Source organism: Lontra canadensis, unplaced genomic scaffold, assembly GCF_010015895.1.
Source record: "Lontra canadensis isolate GAN:19392208 unplaced genomic scaffold, GSC_riverotter_1.0 scaffold137, whole genome shotgun sequence".
NCBI lineage: Eukaryota > Metazoa > Chordata > Mammalia > Carnivora > Mustelidae > Lontra > Lontra canadensis.
In genome coordinates this window covers 2,554,438-2,576,340 of record NW_022631131.1, presented here as the reverse complement: position 1 = coordinate 2,576,340, position 21,903 = coordinate 2,554,438, and the positions used below count along the sequence as shown (strand labels likewise).

Below are 21,903 nucleotides of genomic sequence, written 5' to 3'. Positions count from 1 at the left end.
GTCTGAAGCACCTCTTCCAGGTCTTTCCACCAGGCTAGAAAAAATGAAAGGGGTCTGACCTCCCTCCTCGAACCCATCTACCTTGAGAAAGGACTTACCGTATAATTTGGGTTTCCTGGCTGGATACGTAGCTCAGCCAAAATCCAAATACCATTAGTGAGCTTCAGGGATTGGTACAGCATGTCCTGCCCTTCCACATTCCTCTTGGCAATAGTATAAACATTGTTGTTTTGCAATTTGCTGGAAACAGTGTCTAGAAACAGAGATTAAAAATTCCACACCTTCAGTTAAAATATCAAACAAATGTGCTTTCCTGACATCCGTATGAGCCACGTGCACACAGTCTCCCGAGACGTGCCGTCGTGTAGGTGCACACGCACATTTCAGACAGCCCTGCTCCCACAACAGCACAGGGTGAGGAAGAGGCTCTTGAGGCGCCTAACAGATTCCAGGACAGTAAACAGAGGAAGGTACAACTAGACACGAGTATAAATGTTACCTGTGGAGATTATGGTGGGTCAGCAGAGTGGTAATCTTAAACTAGGCACTAGACAGATAAAAATGCTCCGAGGGGGACAAAGACAGCAATGGGTGTATGTGTGGTGCCACAGGGACTGGTGTGTAGGTGTTCGTTTCCAGAACCCCGATCCCAGAGCTACAGGGATACACAGACTGGTGCTCAAATCCACACTCACTCCCCAAGTCGCTGCTACTTCACCGTGAGCCACTCTGGCCTCAACTGCCAGGATCAGAAAAGGGCACAGAGTGGCAGAAATCCTGCAAGTCAAATTTATTAACCTGGATGCTTAAGAATTTTTTTTTTTAAGCAGGTAAATAATTTTTTAAGCCTGTAGGGAATCATGCCTCCAAATGAATAAAGAAAAAGTCTCAACCAAAGATGACTGCCACCAAGCTCTATATACCCTGAACGGGGGCTGCTAGTCACAGCAGAAGCCTTTGGAGTCACCAACCCAGGGTGACAGCAGTTGGTGTTTGGGGTCCTCCTTGTGACTACCACATCAAAGAGACATGAAAGTCTGGAATGAAAGGTCATTTCACTCTCCTTGCTCTCTCACTGCTAAGAGGAGAGATGCCAAAGCATCAGAGAAAGAAACGTAGAGAATAGAGATGGCAAACACTGCTTCTTTTTTGATAGCTTAGAATGTTCATTTCTGATGAGAATTCTAAATTTCTCGTGCTGACTTCAGTAATTCTCCACATAAAAATCCGTCCTATTCTGGTGCGCTCTCCGGGAAAAGGATGCAGTGATGGCTGGCCTCAATGCTCTCCAAGAGCAGCAGCTCTCTGAGCACAGGGATCCTGGAGTTTCTCATCACTGTGCTTCCCCCGGGTACCAGGGACACAATGGGCACTTGCCATTGCCATCGATACCTGTGAAGAAGCCTCCGACTCCAGGGTTGGAGATGCCAAGATCGATGTACTGCCACAGGCACTGGAAGCCATCTGCAGTTCTTGCTCTCGTGTCTTTTTCCCACATTCAAACCAACGACAGCTCGGGGAGGAGGCACGAGGGCCCAGTCACTAAACATCTGTACCACATTTACTTGTGACTTCACTCTTGGCCTTTTTCCTCCAAGGTTTTCACCAACACCAAGCAGAACAGCTACAGCTTAAGAACCAGCTATCTTTGAGGAGCTAAAAAGTCCACCTCAGGGTCGTTATATGCAATACTGTTGGAGGAGGGGGCCTCCATGTGCTTTTTAATCACCTTCTCAGGGGTCAGGTTAGTTCGGCCACCTTGGTTCCCATAATGAAGGGCTCTTGCCCCTTAGACTGAGTTGCTAGGCAACGCCACCCGCTGGAGTTTGGTGAATGCGTTTTGATAGGACTGTCCTGTTTTAAGCCATGGGGGCTTGTTTTAAGTTGTAAAAGCCACTCCTAAATTTCAAGGCTCTTGCCCATTTCCGAAGAAACAGGACACACACAGGAGCCTTTACCGAAGAGCCGCCTTGTTGCACAGGCGTAGGCACATTCTAGACCGTGTATATAGTAAAGCCCAGGTTCCTACAGACTTCTCATCATTTCACCAGTTATGGAAGAGAGGACAGGCTAAGAAATGGAAGCACACAAACACATTCAGCCTTCCAAAATTAGAAAACAGGTTAAATAGTCAGGGAAAATAAACAAGTTGAATGAAGGTAAACTTTAATACATTTGGGAAATATTCTGGCCGGAGACCTGGCTCTGCTCCTACTAAATGGCTATATAGGATTTCCACCAGCAGACTAAATGACGGAAGGGCTCTAGAACTAAGTATGTGTGAGCCGACTTTATAAATCTTAGACATCAGGTTTGAGCTTGAGGATGTAGAAATGAAAGAGTAGTCAGACTATGCTAAATGTTCTTGTTAAGAACAATGATGGGAACCAGATGTAAGGATACACTTTTTTTTAAAGTTTATTTACTTATTTATTTTTAGTAATCTCTGCATCCAATGTGGGGACTGAACTCTCGACCCTGAGATGAAGAATCGCATGCCCTTCTGATGGAGACAGCCAAGGGCCTCTTGACTGGGATACACTTCTTGATAAGATATAGGTTTTCCCAGGAGTTCAGGGAAATCATATGTAATCTCACCACTGTTGTGAGAATCTGAGAATGAGAAGGAAATGTAAAGACATGGAGACGTGCCCCAAAGGAGAGAGTAAGAAAAGATGTCAAATAGGTTTATATTTGCTTCCAGATGTGATTTCTTCCGGTTCATTTGTCTTCTTTCCCAAAGCTGGATCTTTGAGTTTGGTGCCTAAACTCTGAGGAGGTGTGGATGTGATCTTCATCTTCCTACTTTAGCTAAGGTCACACTTCTTCTAGAAGCAACAGGAGGGAGGATGGTACTCGTATTAGAGAATGGAAAGGGGATATTTGCACTCGGGGCCAACCAAGTCCAAAACTACCATGACTGTTAAAAACAACACTATTTACTGCTTGAGCAACCAAACTATATTTTATTCTGGCCAGCGAAGCATTTCATTTATGAAATCTTCCACAGGATAGGATTAAAGCAAAACAGAGAAACAGAACTCACCCCTATCTAAGTCCCCACACTAGAAGAAAGATCTGTCCCTTACCATAGTGCCTAACTAGTGCTTATAGATACAATATGCCCTGGAGTTTTTCTGAATAAACAATTAAAAAAAAAAAAAAAAAGAACAGGCTTGTAGACTGCTTGCCAGAAAGATTCCTTTCTAGAGCTGCAACTAGCTCTTGTGCAGTTAAGATAGTGGTCCCAGACATATGCTAACCCCAAATGTAGCTATCATGGTAGGCTGCAAAACAGATTCATGCAGAACTCAACACCAATAGAGATGACAAGGCTAGGAAGCAGGGCAACCCATTCGTTAGTGCCTTCAAGATTTAAAATTTTCTAGTATTTACACAACTAGTGGTCCCACAAGTACCCCATATCATACATACCTTTCTATTCAGATCTGATTAATTATTAAGGCTTGGAAAGAGGGTTTCTTGTTTCTTCTCTAGAAAGAAATCGAAGAGCAAAAGTAAAGGCAGAAGGCTAGGTTGGTAAAGTCCTTAAAGCCTGTGACTTCGTACAGCCCCCAAAGTGTTAGTTCCATCTGTCAAATGTCTACTCTGGCATAGAAAAGCTATTTAAAGTGTTGGTGCTACTGTGATTAGGGCAGATCAGCTGGAAAGGATGGTATTTTTAGCTCCCAGCTAGACCCAGGGTGTTGAATCAGAAGGCACTAAACCTGGAAATGTACTGTTAATAGAGCCCTCAGGACTGGAAGGAAATATAAAGGCCAGGCCACTCCAGACCTTGGGATGGATGCAGAGGAAAAGCTAGAAAGATCAGTTGCAGGAAGTGGTCCTGCAAGATTAGCCGTGACTTTGTGTGGGAAAATGACGGCTTTGGGCTCCCAGAGAAAACAAAAACAGCCCTTCTACTCCATGTGCGGTGTGGCCATAAAGTGGTGTGTCACTGAGAAACCAATCTGCTGGTATTTGGAGCACCCAAGGCAGTGAGGCACTGGCAGGAAGCCAAGGCAGAGCTGATCAAAACTGAATTTGCTCTAAGAAACTGTGCCAGGCTACAGCAGAGGACACAGCCCCACTGGGAGAAAGGCCAGACACCTCCTCTTTGGCAGGATCATAAATGTACACCGAGGTGCCACAAGGGTTCAGAACTCCAATCTGGAAGGAGGGGGATCTTTTCTATTATTTTGGTAGGCCAGACTAAAACTGTCAAACCTCAGTCATCCAAGCTTTTTTTTTTTTTCTTTTTGAAAAAGCATTTCCCTTTCAGACTGGACATCTGAAACCAAATCTTCTTTCCAATTATTCTGTGCCTTTTTTTTGTTCTTTGTAGGCCAGTGTTTCCCAGATCATGCTCAAGGGAACACTGGTGTTGGGGCGCCTGGCTGGCTCGGTCAGTGAAGTGTGTAACTCTTGATCTCGGGGTTGTGAGTCTGAGCCCCACATTGGGTGCAGATTACTTAAAAAGAAAACCTTAAAAAAAAAAAAAAAGGAACACTGGTGTTCTACAAGATATTAAAAATAAGCATTTTGTGGTTTTAAATTCCACGGTCCATAAACTTAGTTCACAATGAGTTAAACAGATTTCCTCAAGGGCAGACTCCTCAGCTTTCGTGTGTGCTCACCTGCAAAGGCAACTTCCAGCAGAGGCCCATCACACGCTGCATTTCTCAGCTGCCACTGACACAAACCCCCTTCTATTCTTTGGGAGAGAAGTGTTCCCAGGAGAGCAATACATGAAACACTGCCATAGGACCAGCTACCACAGTAGTGACTATAATGAAGGGTCTCTTCCAAACCGGGTACGGCAGCTGCCTTTCTAACAGGATCCCCTCTGGTTCTCACCGGGAGCCACTCTGGATCTGCACCTGACAGCTTCCTGCAGCACAGCTTTTGACCTCGGAAGGCTACCCAAGCTCCTCCACTCATGACATGAGGTTTGTGGTAACTGACCCATGAGCCTCAGAGAGGGCAGATAACACTGTCACCTACCTAGAATACGGCACCAAAAGCAGCTCAGTTTGAGTATGATTTTTTGGTGAAAATGCAGCAAAAATGTAGGTTTTGTTTAATAAACATACATACACAACCAGTCGGGGTGAGAAACCTAGACCAAGAAATGTTAGGAAGAAGGCAGATGTGTGGTGTTCCTGAAGAGAATCAACTTAGTAGTTATTCCAATGGAAATTATAGAAGACTGTCTCCTCAGACACCTCGCCAAGGGCTCAGGAGAAGCCCCATAAGAGAAGATTTGTCTGAACACAGAGGATGAATACATTGCAGAGCCCCAAACGATGACAGTTAAAAAGAAAAGGTTGGAATTAGAGGACCGTGAGTTTCTCCCCCTTCTCTGTAGTCCCATATTGCCTCTTCCTCCCAGTGTTATGCTCTAAAGACACTGGGTCGGCAGCACGCCAAAAACCCCACACGAGAAACACCAACACACAAAGAGGAAATCAATAAAAGAGAAGGTACTGACTAAGCACCAAGGCTCATTTTCATTCAAACTCAGAAGGTTGTGCACTAGTCTCAAAAAAGAGTGACTGGGACCAAGGCAGGACAATGTGGAGCTCAGGGCCCTTGGATTCCTGAGGAAACTTCGTGAAACAAGTCCTATCACTATCAAGCTCTAGGGACTGATAGCTACTATTTCTCCTCTTGGGTTCCAGCTTTGATGTTCTATTACAGTAATAAAATGAACTACAGAAGGGTCTGGGGCTTTTTAATGATGACTCAGGAGGTTAGTATTATCCTATGAAAGTTGATACAAGGCAAATTAAAGGAAAAAAAAAGCTAATTTAATCAACTATGATGTATTTTTTGTTTAGTAACAAACACAAGATTCTACCTAAGGATCTCAGAGAGTTCCCTTTCTTCCAATACCACAGGCTGATAGAGGAGAGAGTCCTTTTAATTCCCGGGAGGGTTTACATCCTCAACTGGCGCGTTAGCCACTGGAGGCTCCCCAGAGGGCACAGTGCGCACGTACACGACTAACACCGGTCTGACTACTGAAGAACTCGGTGGATGGACCCATCCTAGTTTGTTTCTGAATCTGTCAGCTTGGAAGTAATCTAGCACCTACATCAAAACACCTCAAGCTTTTAAAGAGAAGTTTACAGGTCAAATATCTACCATACACCCACCAGAAAGAGGCAGATGTGGAAAGAAGAGGTAAGTAAAGACAAAATTTTCAAATATCTAATAAGATGCACATGAAATTCAGTCATTACTCACCAGCATTTAAATGACATTCCTTAATCTGAAACTGAAGTTCATTTTCATTGGGAATATCCTTCCATGTGGCAAGGAAGACCTGGCGCTCTGTATGGGGAAACAGAGGGTAAGGAAGGGTGTGCACAGTCTGTCGATATTCTGATTCTGGCACCTTACACCATTTCTCTTTCGGAGTGCTGGCTCTTACAATACATCCAGGAGCGGCCTGGAACTGGAGCCAATTCTCAGCCATGCAGAGGTGCTACATTCCACATCAAGTATTCTCGTATCGGCAGCAGTAAGATACACCAGAAGAAGCTCACATCTAGGGTTTAGTCTCGGCTCCACTGTTTTCCTATGTCATGACTTTGGGTAACTCTTCTGATCTTTCTGATCCTTAATTTCATCATATATAATTACATCTGTCCTGCCTACCCAAAGAGCCAGTGTAAGAGTCAGATCAATTCAGTACCAATACAATTCATATGTACCAGTATAAGCAGTTTTATTAGCTGGCGGTTTCATAAGTAAGAGAAGAGAGAAACATCAATAACCACATGGGGTGTACTGATGTTTATTACAGATTACTGAATTCTTATTTTGAGACAGTAAGAACTTAGTACAGGGCTGGCTAAGTGCTCAATTTGCATGTATTATCTCATCCAGCTTTTACAATAACAAATTCTGCTTTGCAAACTTGGAAACGGAGACTCAGAAAAGCTAAGCACCTTGTCACAATCACACAGCGAATATACAGCCAAGGTGAGATTTAAATCCACATCTCCTTGTCACCAAACCACTGACTCCGTGCTGGTGTGACTGGATTATTCAGGTAACTAGCAATGTGATACAGAGACCAACAGCAAGGCAAGATCAACTGTGACTCATGAGAATCCATATGATCAGCAAGTATTAGACCTTTAGCCTTAACCCCACTCCTCCCCACCCCTCCCTTTTTAAAAATCTCAAAAGAACTTGTACTTCTGGGTTATGCTCTGCCTGACATTCAGAGGAAGGGCAATGGTATATTTGGCAGAAGGACAGGAGGACGTACTTACCCATTTTGCCATCTTCTACAAAAAGCACATTGAGTGGGATGAGGCAGCTGAAGTAAAAGACATCAATATTGTTTTTCACAGCCACCTGCCAGGAAAGTAATGAGGGAAAATTAGGACATCACAGGAAGCCAGGTAGGAGGGAAAGGGCAGTATGTGTCAGGAAATATATCACTCTATTTCTTTCCTTTCTCAGACAGTTCAGGACTCCCCAGACCAAGACCTACCAGCCCATATGCTGCAAAGCACATCCTTACTCATTCTACTGTTGGAGCACTATGAGAACCTGCAACTCCACCTCTTTCTAGGAGGAGCCCCCGGAGGGAGAAACTGAAGACACCAAGTTCAGCATCAAGAATAACCCCCTGAGGGGCGCCTGGGTGGCTCAGTGGGTTAAAGCCTCTGCCTTCAGCTCAGGTCATGATCCCAGGGTCCTGGGATCAAGCCCCACATCGGGCTCTCTGCTTGGCGGGGAGCTTGGTCCCCCCTCTCTCTCTCTGCCTGCCTCTCTGCCTACTTGTGATCTCTGTCAAACAAACAAACAAAATCTTAAAAAAAAAAAATAATAACCCACTGAGTTATTGTTTCTACAGTTATTAATAGAAGCTCCTGTTACCACTTACTATTAATGATATTACTTCTTTTTTTTTTTTTTTAAGATTTTATTTATTTATTTAACAGACAGAGAGAGGTCACAAGTAGGCAGAGAGAGGGGGAAGCAGGCTCCTTGCTGGAGCAGAGAGCCCGATGCGGGGCTCAATCCCAGGACCGTGGGATCATGACCTGAGCTGAAGGCAGAGGCTTTAACCCACTGAGCCACCCTGACGCCCTCTTTTATAAAATCTTATTTTTCAAGTCCTACAGTTGGAAAAAGCTTGCTGGGTCAACCACTGTTAAATCTGATGACTAGAAGAAGGAAAGGTGCAAGCGAAGAAATGCAACCTCTCCTCACAAGATGCAGTTCTGACTTAGGTAGGCTGCGATTCTACGCCAGCCCTTTCAGCTCAGAACATGCTGTTTGCAGTTCTAAAAAGCTACACTAAGTACTTTTATTTAGGGGTGACACTGATTGGTGAATATACCCAGAGACAGGCAGGTTCACTGCAACAGATTACAAAAACCACAGACTGTACGAAGGGGGAGGAGGAGGAGGCGGCGAACTGCTCTAAACCACCACTTCCCACTGGTTTCTGTCACTAATGACTCTCCCATCTACGGTCTTGGCACCACTGGAAAACATTTCTCTGGGCAAGTTCTATAATCAGTAACTGTGTCTATTTCTCTTTTATTTTGTTCTAAGCAAATAAAGTAAAAAAACTGCTATCCCACTGCCCCTTCAGAGCCAATGTCTACACCTCAACAGCATATCTAGCTTTTTACCAAAACTTTGGCTATCGGATCCAAATATCCTTTTTTGAAGTCCTTCCAGTTCTTTTGTGCTTATCAACTCATCTCCCCCAGCTTCAATAGTACCTTTATTTCCTCTTCATAATGTGCTTATGTCTACTTGACACCGTCTTTCTCTTTTCTCTCCCACAAGAATCCATCAAATTACTTTCTTTGTAACTTATGCTTTTCAATTACCAGTCCACTAGGAGTTTCTGACCTATGTTCCATAATCTGATGCCCAGATGGCAGGATTCTCGAAAAGCTTGAGTCTCGTAAATATAAGCAGAGTAACTAACCGTAGGAAAGAGGTCCTCAAACACCCTTTTAGATGTACTAGAGCACCACTCAGAAAGATTTATATCAGTTGTGGGCTGCTGGGAAAGAGGTATTTTCTAATTCATCTGGTACTCAGCAATGAGAGAACTGTTACTTCAGATACGGGCACCAAGAAGATCTTGAGGTAGTGCCAGGCTCTGCAAAGGTTATTCAGAAGAGAAAACTGGATGGTATAGGTGACCCTGTCTGGGTTATAGAAAGGTCTTATGTGAACTGCAAGTGATTATTGTTACTATTATCTTTGAATAAAAAGCAGTCCTATTTCACAATGTGCCAGTCATTCAAATGTTCATTAAGGTTTACTGTGTCCCAAGCATTTGAGATACAATGAAGAATACAGAAAATATAATCTTTGTCCTCTGGGGGATTATATTACTGATTTTTTTTTTTAAAGATTTTATTTGAGAGAGTGAGCAAGAGAAGGAAAAATAGACTCCCCACGAAACAGGGAGCCTGCCATGAGGCTCAATCCCAGGACCCCGGGATCATGATGCCAAAAGCTAACTCTTAACCGACTGAGCCACCCAGGCGCCCCCCATATTAGTGGTTCTTTTTTTTTTTTTGAACACACATAAAAATTTATTTTTAAAATCTACTAACAATTAAAATATTAGTGGTTCTTAATCAAAGACATACTAGAATCACCTGGAGAGATTTTTCAAAACTGATGCCAGGGCTTCATCCCACGTAAATAATGATCTAAATCTGGGACCTGGTGTGTGCATTTTGGAAAAAGTCCCTAGGAAGATCAACCAGATAAGCAATTAATTTAGAACAATGTGAGCTAAGAAGTCAGGACAGGCTTGTAAATATCTTGTTCTTCTGAGGGAATCCTTCTTCTAAATGGAGGTCTTTAACAACAGAAAAGACATGGAAAGCTTTTCTAGGTCAGTAGTACTAAATCATTCTGTCTCGCGACCCTTTTGACAAATAGAAGTCATAGACCCTCTTCCTGAAAAAGGTTTCAGACAACGTTTGACACACAATCGGGGGTTTCAGGACATCCTGAAGACTATCCCTGGACTTCTGCTCTAGAATAACTGTGAGAAGCTGGGACACCCAAATCAGAGGCAGCAGACTCGTGGGTTTGTGGCCTGGGAACCAGACCAGACCACCTGATTTCAAATTCTGACCCTGGCATGCTTACTAGCTGTGTGACTCTGGGCAAGCAGTACTCAGCTCAGGGTCCCGTCTGCACATGGAGACAATGGCACCGAACACATGGGCTGCTAGGAAAAGAGTGGGTTAACATCTGCAACAAAGCACCAAGAATGGTGCCTGGCTTACGGTATGTAATAGAACAAGTGTCTGTGAAAAAAAATTCCCTCTTTCACCACCTCTTTTACCTATTTATTCAGAATTTTTCATAACAGAAGATAACCATAGTAGGCATAAGTGAAATCTTCCATGTGCTCAAACACAGTACTACTGCTATGCTAAAAAGGGACCAGACGAGAGGGGGAAAAAATAGGCTTATTAGCAAGCTCTTGGCCTAATGATTCTTCTTGCTACTGTGTCCTTCATAAAATATCTCTTTACAGGGTCAATAGCACAGGTCACTCTGGGGGAGGCAGTTCCCTTCTTTTACAATAACTTTTCAACCTCTGCGTTTTGCAGCTCTCAAAGTTTTACTCTTGGCTAGAACTCCATTCACTCAAGAATATATGGTTCTCTTGCATCCACCTCTCCAGCCTAGTTCCTTAATGTCAACCATATCAAAATTACTGCTTGTTCCCCCAGACACTGAAACTCACAGCTCTGTGCCTCCTTAGTTGTTCTGTTTAATATATTCTCCCGAAGCTTCAGTTGTCTGAAAAACACCTATTTAATGTTAAGATTCAGTTCAAGCTTAAGATTTCTCAGGAAAACTCTAATCCCTCCCCCATAGCACCCCGTGCATACACCTCTAGCACAAGATAAAATCACTGTTTGTTTCCATCTGCCTCACTCACAATATAATGAACTCTGAGCGCAGGGGCTCGCACTTTCACTGGCATCCTAATAGCTTAAGAAATATTTGTTGCATGAAATTAAGGGGAAGATGTTGAGCAAATGGAATGAAACACTGGTTTCCCAACCCCCTTTCTACCTCTATTATCATCTGTATGCATAACATAATCCCATTAACATCTCTTGATCAGCAAACTGTACTCAACAAGGCTGGGATGATAGATAAATGCTATTTTTATTTCAAATCACTGAGCTAATATAAGATCTATATGCTAAGAATAACACAGGTAGTAAATCACAACTCAAATACTTGACTCTCCAACGATGTGCCAAATCACTCCTTAGGAGTTTAGGCCAAAAAGAATCATGGGAAACACACAGTTATGAAGCCAGTTCAATTCCAATCTGGACAGTAGCTCCTCTCAAAAAGAACTTTAAAGAGTGTAATACTGACTGCTCCAGAGTTTTCTTATTTTGAAATTCGCCATCCTGATAGGTACAGAATAGAAAGATATAATCCAGACAAGCTGGAGAACTATTTCCCGAGAGCTTTAAAATCAATGCCTAACTTGTTTTGGGAAATCGATGAAGACATATATATACCAACTGCCTTAGTATCTTCACCTGGATAGCTAGTATCTTAAAATGAACATGTCCCAAACCTATTTCTTGATCTCCCCTCCCATCCCTAAAGAGAACCTCCTGCTGTCTTTCCAAACACAGTAAACAGAATACCACAAAGCCTTCTAATAGTGCCCCTGCTTCTGCACCTGCCTCCTCCACTCTCTGTAACACTTAGCTTCTCCAGTCTATTCTCAACACAGCAGCCAGAGGGATCTTAAATGTGGGTCAGCTCATAAATACCTCTCTGCGCAAACCTCCAATGACTTCCCGTCTCACTCAGAATAAAAACCAAATTACAATTGCCTATAATCTGATGCCTATTACCTCTCTGATGTTATGTGCTGTGACTGTCTCCCTGCTAGCTCCATGTCAGCCACAGGGGCCTGCTGCTCTCCCCTGCACGTATCAGGTACTCTGCGACCTCGTGGTTTGTGGATTTGCTCTATCTTCTGTCTGCAATTCTCTCCCTCTCTAGAAATCTGCATGCCTCATTCCTGGCTTCCTTTAGGTCTTTGCTTAATCAACTATTATCGTTCCACACAGGTCTTCCATGACCAGCGTGTTTATAAAATCACACCACCCAATCTCTAACCCCAGGACTGTCTATCCAATTCTCTGGTTTCTCTTACCTCCACTGCCCTCATCTGACATACTATTTTACTTATTCGCCGGTTTATCGCCTGTCCCTGTACCCCAGCCTCCAGCAGAATATAAATGCTATGAGAGAGGGGGTTTTTGTCTCTTGTTCACTACTGTACTCTCAATTTCTAGAATAGTGACTGGTACAGAGTACTCAATAAGAATGCTAATTGGAAAATATACTATTCAGAGTATCTGAAAACCACTGAGGTTTAGACAACATATAAACTTGGTCTCAAGTTTCCAAAAGGACAGTACTTCAAGTTTTTTCTAGTGTACTTCCCTTAACAGAAGAGGAAAGTATGGATGTCTGTACTGGGGTGGAAGTAGCAGGAAGGGTCAGGGTTGGGGGTATGGGGGTATAATATGAAGTAGCCCATCATAAGAACAAAATTTCTTTGAAGTTCCATGCTATTCCATAATGCATCTGTATATATATGTTTTAATATGAAAATGTGTTTATCCCCTTACCACAGTAAAACTGATGCTCCAGGAAAAATGTGCCACATGCATTCCTCGCTTCAAGTACCTCCTAGCATTGTATTTAAAATTGTGGACCATGACCAAGTGATGCTTCTTAAAATTAATACAGTGGGGGGCACCTGGGTGTGCCCAGGCTGAGTGGCTCAGTTGTTAAGCATCTGCCTTCGGCTCAGGTCACGATCCCAGGGTCCTCAGATCGAGCCCCGCATTGGGCTCCCCGCTCTGCGGGAAGCCTGCTTCTCCCTCTCCCACTCCCTCTCCTTATGCTCCCTCTCTTGCTGTGTCTCTGCCAAATAAATAAATAAAAATCTTTAAAAAAATTAATACAGTGGGTTGAAACTGGCATTAAAAAATACAATAGAGGAGCACCCAGGTGGCACAGTCGGTTAAGCCTCGACTCTTGATTTCCGCTTATGTTGTGATCTCAGGGTCATGAGATTGAGCCCTGTGTCAGGCTCTGTGCTCAGTGGGGAGTCTGCTCAAGAGTCTCTCTCTCTCTCTCTCAAAATAAATAAATCTTCAAAAAAATAAAATAGAATGGAAAATATCATGGTGCATCTCATGAAGAGTTAAGAGATGTTTCCCAAACTGTTTCAGTTTTATGTGTTGTGTGTATGTGTATGTGTGTACTGTGTAAAACACATTTCTTCCTGTATAAGTTTCCATCAAGAAAGTATAAAAGCCATAATATATACCGTGTTAAGGGCAAGCAGTGAGGAAATGGATTCAATGGGCAAAGGAACAGAATGCAAACCTCAGCTTCTGCTTGGAGGATGCCTAAAGAAGATCACAGATGGTACCAAAGGGCAGATGACCTAATCCTCTAGTCCTCTGCTTTATCACAAGCAACATGTGGCCCCAACAATATGAACCTGCCTGTCAGGGACATCAATGGGAGGAGCAAACAGAAATGATTATGGGGCACTCAGAAAACACAAGAGCAGGCTATAAACGCTTGATAATAATAATGATTTTTAAAAGTTACTTTCCGTGGCTGCTGGGGAAAGTGCAGCCTGTCAGTGTTAGCCTGTAACCACCAATTAGTTTCCCTCCATAGTATAGGAAGCCCGCTGCAGTAGCTACAGCCTCTTTATGGTGCACAGCTGGAGACGAACAGGCAAAATTAATATTCTAACCTTGTTCCAGTGTACTCAAATGTACTATAAAAAGGTACGAGATGAACTCAGTTTGAACTCTGGTAAATGCGGCCTCTTGCCAGAGATAACCATAGGAGGCACTGCCACAGGAAAAACCCAGGCAAGTGGCACACAGCTCACCTCTGAGAGTGTATCATCTACTCTTCCATGACGTCACTTGTGACCTTTCCAAGTCTCTGAAGAATTTTTTTTTTTTCTTTCATTCCTCCTCTCCATTTAGCTTTTGGAAAGATTATTTGCAGGCTGGTCCAAGCTAGGACCAGGCAGTGACGCCAACCATCACCAGTTCTCTGAGGAATGATGATTCAGATGTGTTTTAAGCACCACACCACATAGTCCACAGATCCTGGGGCATTGGCTCTGAGTGAAGGTTTTTAACGGCACACAACTGAGTGATGCATGTCATCTGGAACTCCAGCAGAAGTAGCTCTTTCTGTTAGCTGCTAGAGTTACTAGCTATAGTTCTGCATTCCTGGTCAATGCCAAAAAAGTATCTACCATCTTTAGTATAAATATGGTGTTCCATTTCAAACCCCACTAATAAATCGAGAATTCTCAGAAATTGAAGTTTAAAGGAGAAAAGAAACTGCAGTGAAAAATACAGCAGAAATAATCACGAGATCCACTACAGAAAGCGTCACTTTACCTTCCTTCTGATGCTAATTCAACTTGAACTTGAAGAGCATCTTTCTTTAGTTTACTTCCAAGACGGAGATTCAAACAAGAACCCTCTAGCTCTGTATTCTTTCTTTCTGTATTCTTTCCAACAAATAACATGGGATTACCTGGCTGCTGTGCAGCCCTCCAACAGTAACAACCTGGTGCCGATTGTAGATAAAAGCCACACTTGTTTATTCTCAAAAGGTTAGGACTTCTCTCATTGTTAAGAGCATGTGGACAGGGGAACTCCTTACAGGTGAAATGTGACAGGTTCCCCATCTCCTGCTAAAAGCAGTAGCCCCGTGTCTCTAATCTCCTCTTGGAAACAATAGGCATTCCAGCATTTGAAGGTTCCCTGTTCAAATAGCACTTAGAGGGGAAAGGAAAGCTCTGAACAGACCTCCAGGTGAGCTCTTAAACTGTAGCATATATAATTATGGGCCTTTAGAACAGTAGTGAGATCCTAAGAGCCAACCTCTCTTAGTAGGCCCAGTTTCGAAAGGAGGTAGAAAGAAACCAAAATAATAAGGCGCCTTCCATGGTCCCTACCCTGTCAGGAGATCTGCTTCATCTCAATGTCAAAAACTCCCAGGAGTTTACACCACGAATTAGAATGAATTAGAATGCAAGCCAACTGAAATCTCCAGAACACCAAAGAAAAGATGGAAGACTGTAAAGTGGTATGGATAGATGGTGGCTTAAAAGACTCCTGGATTAAACTGTCAGAAGCTTCTCATTTGGTCAAGAGGACATCAGACGATGACTGTCCGCCAAATACCCAAGGCACTGCACCAGCGCCACAGCTACTGGAATCAAACTGTGTAATGCTTTTGAAAATTAAACCACACCCTCAAGTACTGCTTTAAAAAAGAAACCCATCTCCTTCAAAACCATTTGGAAATAAGGTGGATAGGTCACAATGTTCACCCAAGATGACCCGTATGGCGGGCAGAAAAAGCAGCCCACCTATGGTGGTCACTCAAGCCACAGGCCCTGCAGGTTAGGCCGAAAGCACAAGGCCAGCTTTGTGACAGCTCAGGCTGGCATGGATTTCAGCCCAGAAGGGTCTAGACCCTTTTTCTCCTTATCTCTGAATTCATAAACAATCATACCCATTCCTACCAAAGTACACTTTTCTGATACCAAGTGCAAAAATTCTGGAACTGGGAAGTGCTAGACCATTAACTTTATTTTATTTATTTATTTATTTATTTATTTAAGGGTTCTCTTTCCCTTTAAAGGCAAAAGTTAGATAGTTTTGAGTATTTGAAAAAATTGTTCTCTAGCGAAGAATGGAATGAGATACAGTGATCTGCTGGCAAAAGACAATCTTTTTTGCTCTTCCTATTAAAATTTGTCTCCCTAAAGCTTTGTGTCTATCAGGATTGTGAAAAAAGCTTCTTTCTGGTCTCACAGTAAAAGGGAATTGTTCAGCTCTAATTCCTATCAGGCATCCAAATGATTTTGGTTTTCTCTGAAGCTCTAAGACACTTACAGAACACCCTTCAGCTTCCAATTTACTCTGAAAATATCATCCAAAATAGTCTTAGGCAATTAGGATAGCAGTTTAATAAATAGTTGCATGGTGGCAATTTGTTTTATTTAAAGTGGCACACAGACATAGGTTAGCAACAGAAAAAGTTCTCCAAATATTAGAACAGTAACATATTCTATTTTCCTAGTTATCTACAATCTTGGAATTAGGATCCATTAATGTGCTGTGCTCTTACCCCTTCAAATACTGATGAGCAGAGTAAAGAAACAACAGACTCTAATGTTTGCTCTGCCCACTTTGAGAGAAAATGAATTTGAATTTGTAGTCCTCGGATTAAAATTGGGACTGAGGGGCACCTGGCCAGCTCTGTTGGTGAAGCATGTGACTCCTGATCTTAGGGTCATAAATTCGAGCCCCATGTTGGGTATAGAGATTACTCAAAATTAAAATCTTAAAAATAAAACAAAGGGGCACCTGGGTGGCTCAGTGGGTTAAGCCTCTGCCTTCAGCTCGGGTCATGATCTCAGGGTTCTGGGATCGAGCCCCGAATCAGGATCTCTGCTCAACAGGGAGCCTGCTTCCTCCCCTCTCTCTCTGCCTACTTGTGATCTCTATCTGTCAAATAAATAAATAAAATCTTAAAAAAAAAAAAAAAAAACTGGGCCTGGGGCCAGGCCTACCCAGGTAAAAGGGTATTAAATCAGAGTCATGGGGTAGGCTGCGAGGCCACTGAGAAACAACAGGCAGAGACAGAGTCTGCGGATACTCTGCTTGCTAAGACAAGGAGATGGCCTTGCTGAGTTTGGTTCAAGAACCACATGCATCTGATATTTGTAAACACTCCCTGAAATGAAAACAAAAAGTTCATTCAACAACAAATATTTATTAAGTATTCTGTGCTAGGCATTGTTATTGTTCCGGGCACTGGGAGATAATACCAGTGCACCAGAGAGTGCCTTTCTAGTTTGCATTCTAGTGGAAGAGGAGGTGGAGGTGATAATGAACAAGCATGTTAAGCAGTATTTAACAGGGATAAGTGCTCTGGGGAAAAGTAAGGGTAAGGGAGGGTCCAGAGTACTGGGAGCCCAGAGTGGAAGACATGTTAAAAAGGTACTATTTTAGCAAAGGCCTGAAGGAGGTAAGAAAGCCATGTAGATACGCAGATTGGGAAAAGGAACATTCCAAATATGGGAAACAGCAAATTCAAAGGCCCAGCCGTGGCAGGTACCCTCTGAGGGTCAGCAAGGGAGCCAGTGTGGCCACAGTGGAGTAAGGAATGGTGGGCCAGATGCACTCAAAGAGGAAAGGCATGGCTAGATCACAAAGGGCCCTAGAGACTACTGCTGGGATTTTGGCTTTTCCAATTAGAAAAAAAAAATCAAGTACAAGTTCTTTCAGATTGGCGGGATTCTAACAGGGCAGTGGTATAACAAAAATTAAGCAGTCATCATAACTCTGATAGAACCATGCCTATGTGGGGGTGCCTGGGTGGCTCAGTAGGTTAAGGCCTCTGCCTTCGGCTCAGGTCACGATCCCAGGGTTCTGGGATCGAGCCCCACATCAGGATCTCTGCTTGGCAGGGAGCCTGCTTCCCTTCCTCTCTCTCTGCCTGCCTCTCTGCCTACTTGTGATCTCTGTCAAATAAAAAAATTAAAAAAAAAAAAATCTTAAAAAAAAAAAAAAAAGAAGAACCATGCCTATGTGGACAGGGTCACTGGAGGGCAGCTGGTGCCTCAGGAGGAACCTGGGTCAAGGGAAAAGAATGCTAAGATCCATTGCATCTGTTTTTGCTTCAGGTAGCTCCCACATTTTTACAAAGTTTTAGATGTCAGACAAAATAAATCAGAAACTTTTTTTTTTTTAAAGATTTCTTATTTATTTATTTGTTAGAGAAAGAGAGAAAGAACACACAAGTAGGGGGCGCAGCAGGCAGAGGGAGAAGCAGACTTCCCGCTCAGTAAGGAGCCCAATGTGGGACTCGATCCCAGGACTCTGGGATCATGACCTGAGCTGAAGGCAGACGCTTAACTGACTGAGCTGCCAAGGAGTTCCAAAATAAATCTGAAACTTAACAGCAAATGTAAATGTGATCTCTTCAGCCAATACAGAACCCACCTGCCATACTATCTTGACCAATCTGGTTACTATCCAGAAACCTCTACTGCAAACCCCAAATTCTCTCTTCCTCCAGCAGCATTTCCACAGGCCTTTCAGCTTGCCTGACAATTCCGCAAACCCTACGGTCTTATCTTAAACAGGTTCTGCCAGATCTATATAGGCTCTAAACCTAAAGGCACCACTCTCTCTGTCTTTTCCTTGAGAGATCTGGCTGATGTGCCCCTGGTTGCGGCTGCCACCTCTTAGAGTACTACTTCCTGTGACACCACGAACTGTTTGCTACGTAGGGCTTACTGTTAAACCTAAAAATAAATTTAATACATACTGTACTGAATGATAAAACAGTGAAGACAGGGCCAGTAAACTACCAATTAAACGGAGCCAGGGTGGCTCGGCTGAGCGGCTGCCTTCGGCTCAGGTCATGATCCCGGACTTCCAGGATGGAGTCCCGCATCGGGCTCCCAGGGACTTGGGGAGTCTGCTTCTCCCTCTGACCTTCTCCTCTCTCATGCTCTCTCTCACTCATTCTCCCTCAAATAAATAAAATCTTAAAAAAGAAAAGAAAACAAAACAAAAAACAAAAAACCTACCAGATGAAGTTGACTAGATAATCCACACCCCCAGTCTGGTATGTTGTGAGACAGAAGACCCAATGGGTACTCAAAGACCTCAGTAATGAGAGAGAAGGAATATTACTCATTTTTAAATCCTAGGCTAAAAGTGATCTAGAATATAAGCTAGATCCTAGGTAATCAATATACAGTCTCAGATTAGTTAGCAGCAAATCATAAATTAAATGGGTTCACAGGTGTGCCAAAGATCTGTTCCGCTGTATTAATTGAACCTTAACATGGACAAAAGGAGGACATACAGGTTCCAAGATGTCTGGGCACACAGGCAGGCCCCCATGTGCAGAAGCCAGCTCCAGCTAGCTTTATTAGAGCAACAGATCAGATACAGAAGAGACAGATCGTTCTCAGGAGCATGAGCTATGGAATTGAGAAGTTCTGTGCTTTCAGCCTTTTAACTCCTTCCGTGGCTCCTGGAAAGGATCACTTTTACCACACGAAGGACCACCATTTATACCTACACTTCTCAAAAATGATTAAATAATATTTTCCTTGGTCTCCAAACTGTAACTGATTCTAAGTACATTTACCAGTGTCTCTGTTTCTAACCACTTTTTCTACTTAAAATTAGAACAATAAAACTGACATCTATTTGCAATGCACACAAAGAAATGTCCTTCCGTAAATTTAGACCTTCCTGAAGTGGACTGAAAGGGAAAATGAATTCAGACTGAGTATATTTTCATTATAGGCCCACCTAACTGATTTCCAGGTGAACCTTGAACCTTGATTCCGAAAGAAACTTGTTCTATAAAACCACAAGCTGTAGAACGAGGATCTACACATAGAATCTAGAAGAAGACATATTTTAGTTCAATATAAATAACTTTAACAGTTTTAAGATAAATGGACCATTTTGGGTAGTAAATCGTTAGTATTCATGCAGATGTTGAGATGCCATCACTGCTAATACAGGGTAAACTCGATCAGAAATAGGGCTTGGGGCTAGGTGGCTTAGTCGGTTAAGCGTTTGACTCTTGGCTTCAGCTCAGGTCATGATTTCAGGATTGTGAGCTGGAGCCCCTTGTTGGGTTCTGCCGCTCAGCACACTGAGATTCCTTCTCTCTCTCCCTTTCCCCTTTTGCTCTCTCTCTCAAATAAATGAATAAATCATTAAAACAAACAAACAAAAAAAACCAGAGCTTGAAAGTTTTATTTTCAAGGTCTATGGACCTCAATACCATGAAGCCTATGCATAACTCCTACATAAAAATTATGAATAAAGCAAATTCTTTTATCTCATTGAACATGATACTACAGCAAAATATGAGTGTTAATATGAATGAGGGCAGGCTATGGCTCTCAAGTGGGCTTCAATCCATCTGAGAAAAACCCCAGTGAGCTCTCTTTAATTCCAACTCGTGATGTAGTGTAAAGCTTTAACGCTTTGCATAAAGATCATCAGCCATAATGAGAACACAGGGACTAGAAAGAGGTACCTGCTTTTTATTCAGAATTCAAAGTCCTCTACTGCATAAAGATCACATGGTTACATCTACTTCCCAATTATTTATCAAATCAAAACCACAAAATTGATTCCATTTTTTAAAAGATTTTATTCATTTATTTGACAGAGAGGGAGAGAGACAGCAAGAGAGAGGGAACACAAGCACGGGAAGGAGAGAGGGAGAAGCAGGCCTCCTGCTGAACAGGGAACCCAATACGGGTCTCGATCCCAGGACCCTGGCATCATGATTGGAGCTGAAAGCAGACGCTTAATGACTGAGCCACCCAGGTGCCCCTGATTCCATTTTTCATCATCCACTCCTAACTTAACATCATGACATAAAGAAGGCTGGGATTTTAATAGATAAAACCCACAAATCGCTTTTATTTTTTTTGAAAATTTTAAAAATTTTTATTTATTTGATAGAGATCACAAGTAAGCAGAGAGGCAGGCCGAGAGAGAGGGGGAAGCAGGCTCCCTGCTGAGCAAAGAGCCCCATGCGAGGTTCGATTCCAGGACCCTGAGATCATGACCTGAGCCAAAGGCAGAGGCTTAACCCACTGAGCCACCCAGGTGCCCCCACAAATCACTTTTATTAACCACTTTGGAACTACTGTGTGAAATTCATTATTGCTCAGGATTTGCAGCTTGGGGCTCTGTTACTTAAGTAATCTGATCTCAGAACCCCACCCCCCCCCCTTTTTTTTATGAGGAACTAGGTCCCAAGCTTAGGTGTTCTGAGAACTGAATTCTGGATTCCAGGAACAACTGTGTCCTGCCACTGATGCCAGATTTATGATCCACCTGGACCAGCTCTGCTTATCGAAATACAGAATTCTTGTCTGCTGCTTATGGTGGTTCTTCAAAGAGGGAAATTGCTATTAATAGATATATCCTAACAGAGAGTCTCAGAAGCCAGTAGCTGAGTGTCAGTTACACAAAGACAAAAGATACTGCCCAGTAGAATCTTGATTACCTTAATAAAAAGGATAACGAGTATTCTCAACAGGGATAACCTAGTAAAAAAGCAGTATCTAGTACATAAGATACTCTAATTTCTCAGATGAGACATGAAAAGTACATCAAATTGGAAGCAGCAATCACAGAAAGTAATTTTCTCTTTCTTTGGTAGTAAAATGTTTTCATCCTTCATAACCAAGCCTCCATGACCTACATAGTGCTAATGGAATATTTCAGGTTCTGTCCTGTCTACAGGGGTTATTTTCAGCCCTGGCTCTACCTGTCCGACCTGGGAATCTCTTATAGCTCCCATAAAATCCACCACTTCAAGGACTCCACAGCTGTTCAAGCAGCATGCAGTCCCATAAAAGCAACCAGAGTGCACAGTCCTCAACTGTGGATCCTGGGAGACCAAAGGACGTTTTCAATACTGAACTTGTTTGGCTTGCACAATAGTCAAGAAAACTCAGCAAATGCCAAGCTGGTTAGCTTCATCTGATGGAAGCTGCTGAAAAGGTCTTCCATTTGGAAGCATTTATCAGTTTTTCTGGTGTAACAGCTACAGCTGTGGGCTTTCTGAGTGTGAACTGACATATGTAAGCCATGAAATACCAGGGACAGGGACCATCTGCAACTGATTGTGTCACAGGCTGCGACTCAAATGTAGGAGTAGCAAGGGACAGAATTTTCTCAAGGCCATACACTGGCAAAAAACCCTTTTGGCTGACTAAGA

At 42.9% G+C, this 21,903-nt stretch overlaps 1 protein-coding gene across 2 annotated transcripts in view; it reads right to left on the bottom strand.

Moving 5' to 3' along the window:
- The window catches only part of AP2B1 (adaptor related protein complex 2 subunit beta 1), a 126,007-nt gene that overhangs the window by 7,146 nt on the left and 96,958 nt on the right, over positions 1-21,903 (bottom strand). For both annotated transcript variants that reach the window (XM_032843236.1, XM_032843237.1), the window contains 3 exons: positions 7,287-7,371; positions 6,250-6,336; positions 99-253 (listed from right to left, as the gene is read on the bottom strand). In XM_032843236.1, the coding sequence (XP_032699127.1) occupies positions 99-253; positions 6,250-6,336; positions 7,287-7,371 (327 nt within the window). The remainder of the gene's footprint in view (positions 1-98; positions 254-6,249; positions 6,337-7,286; positions 7,372-21,903) is intronic.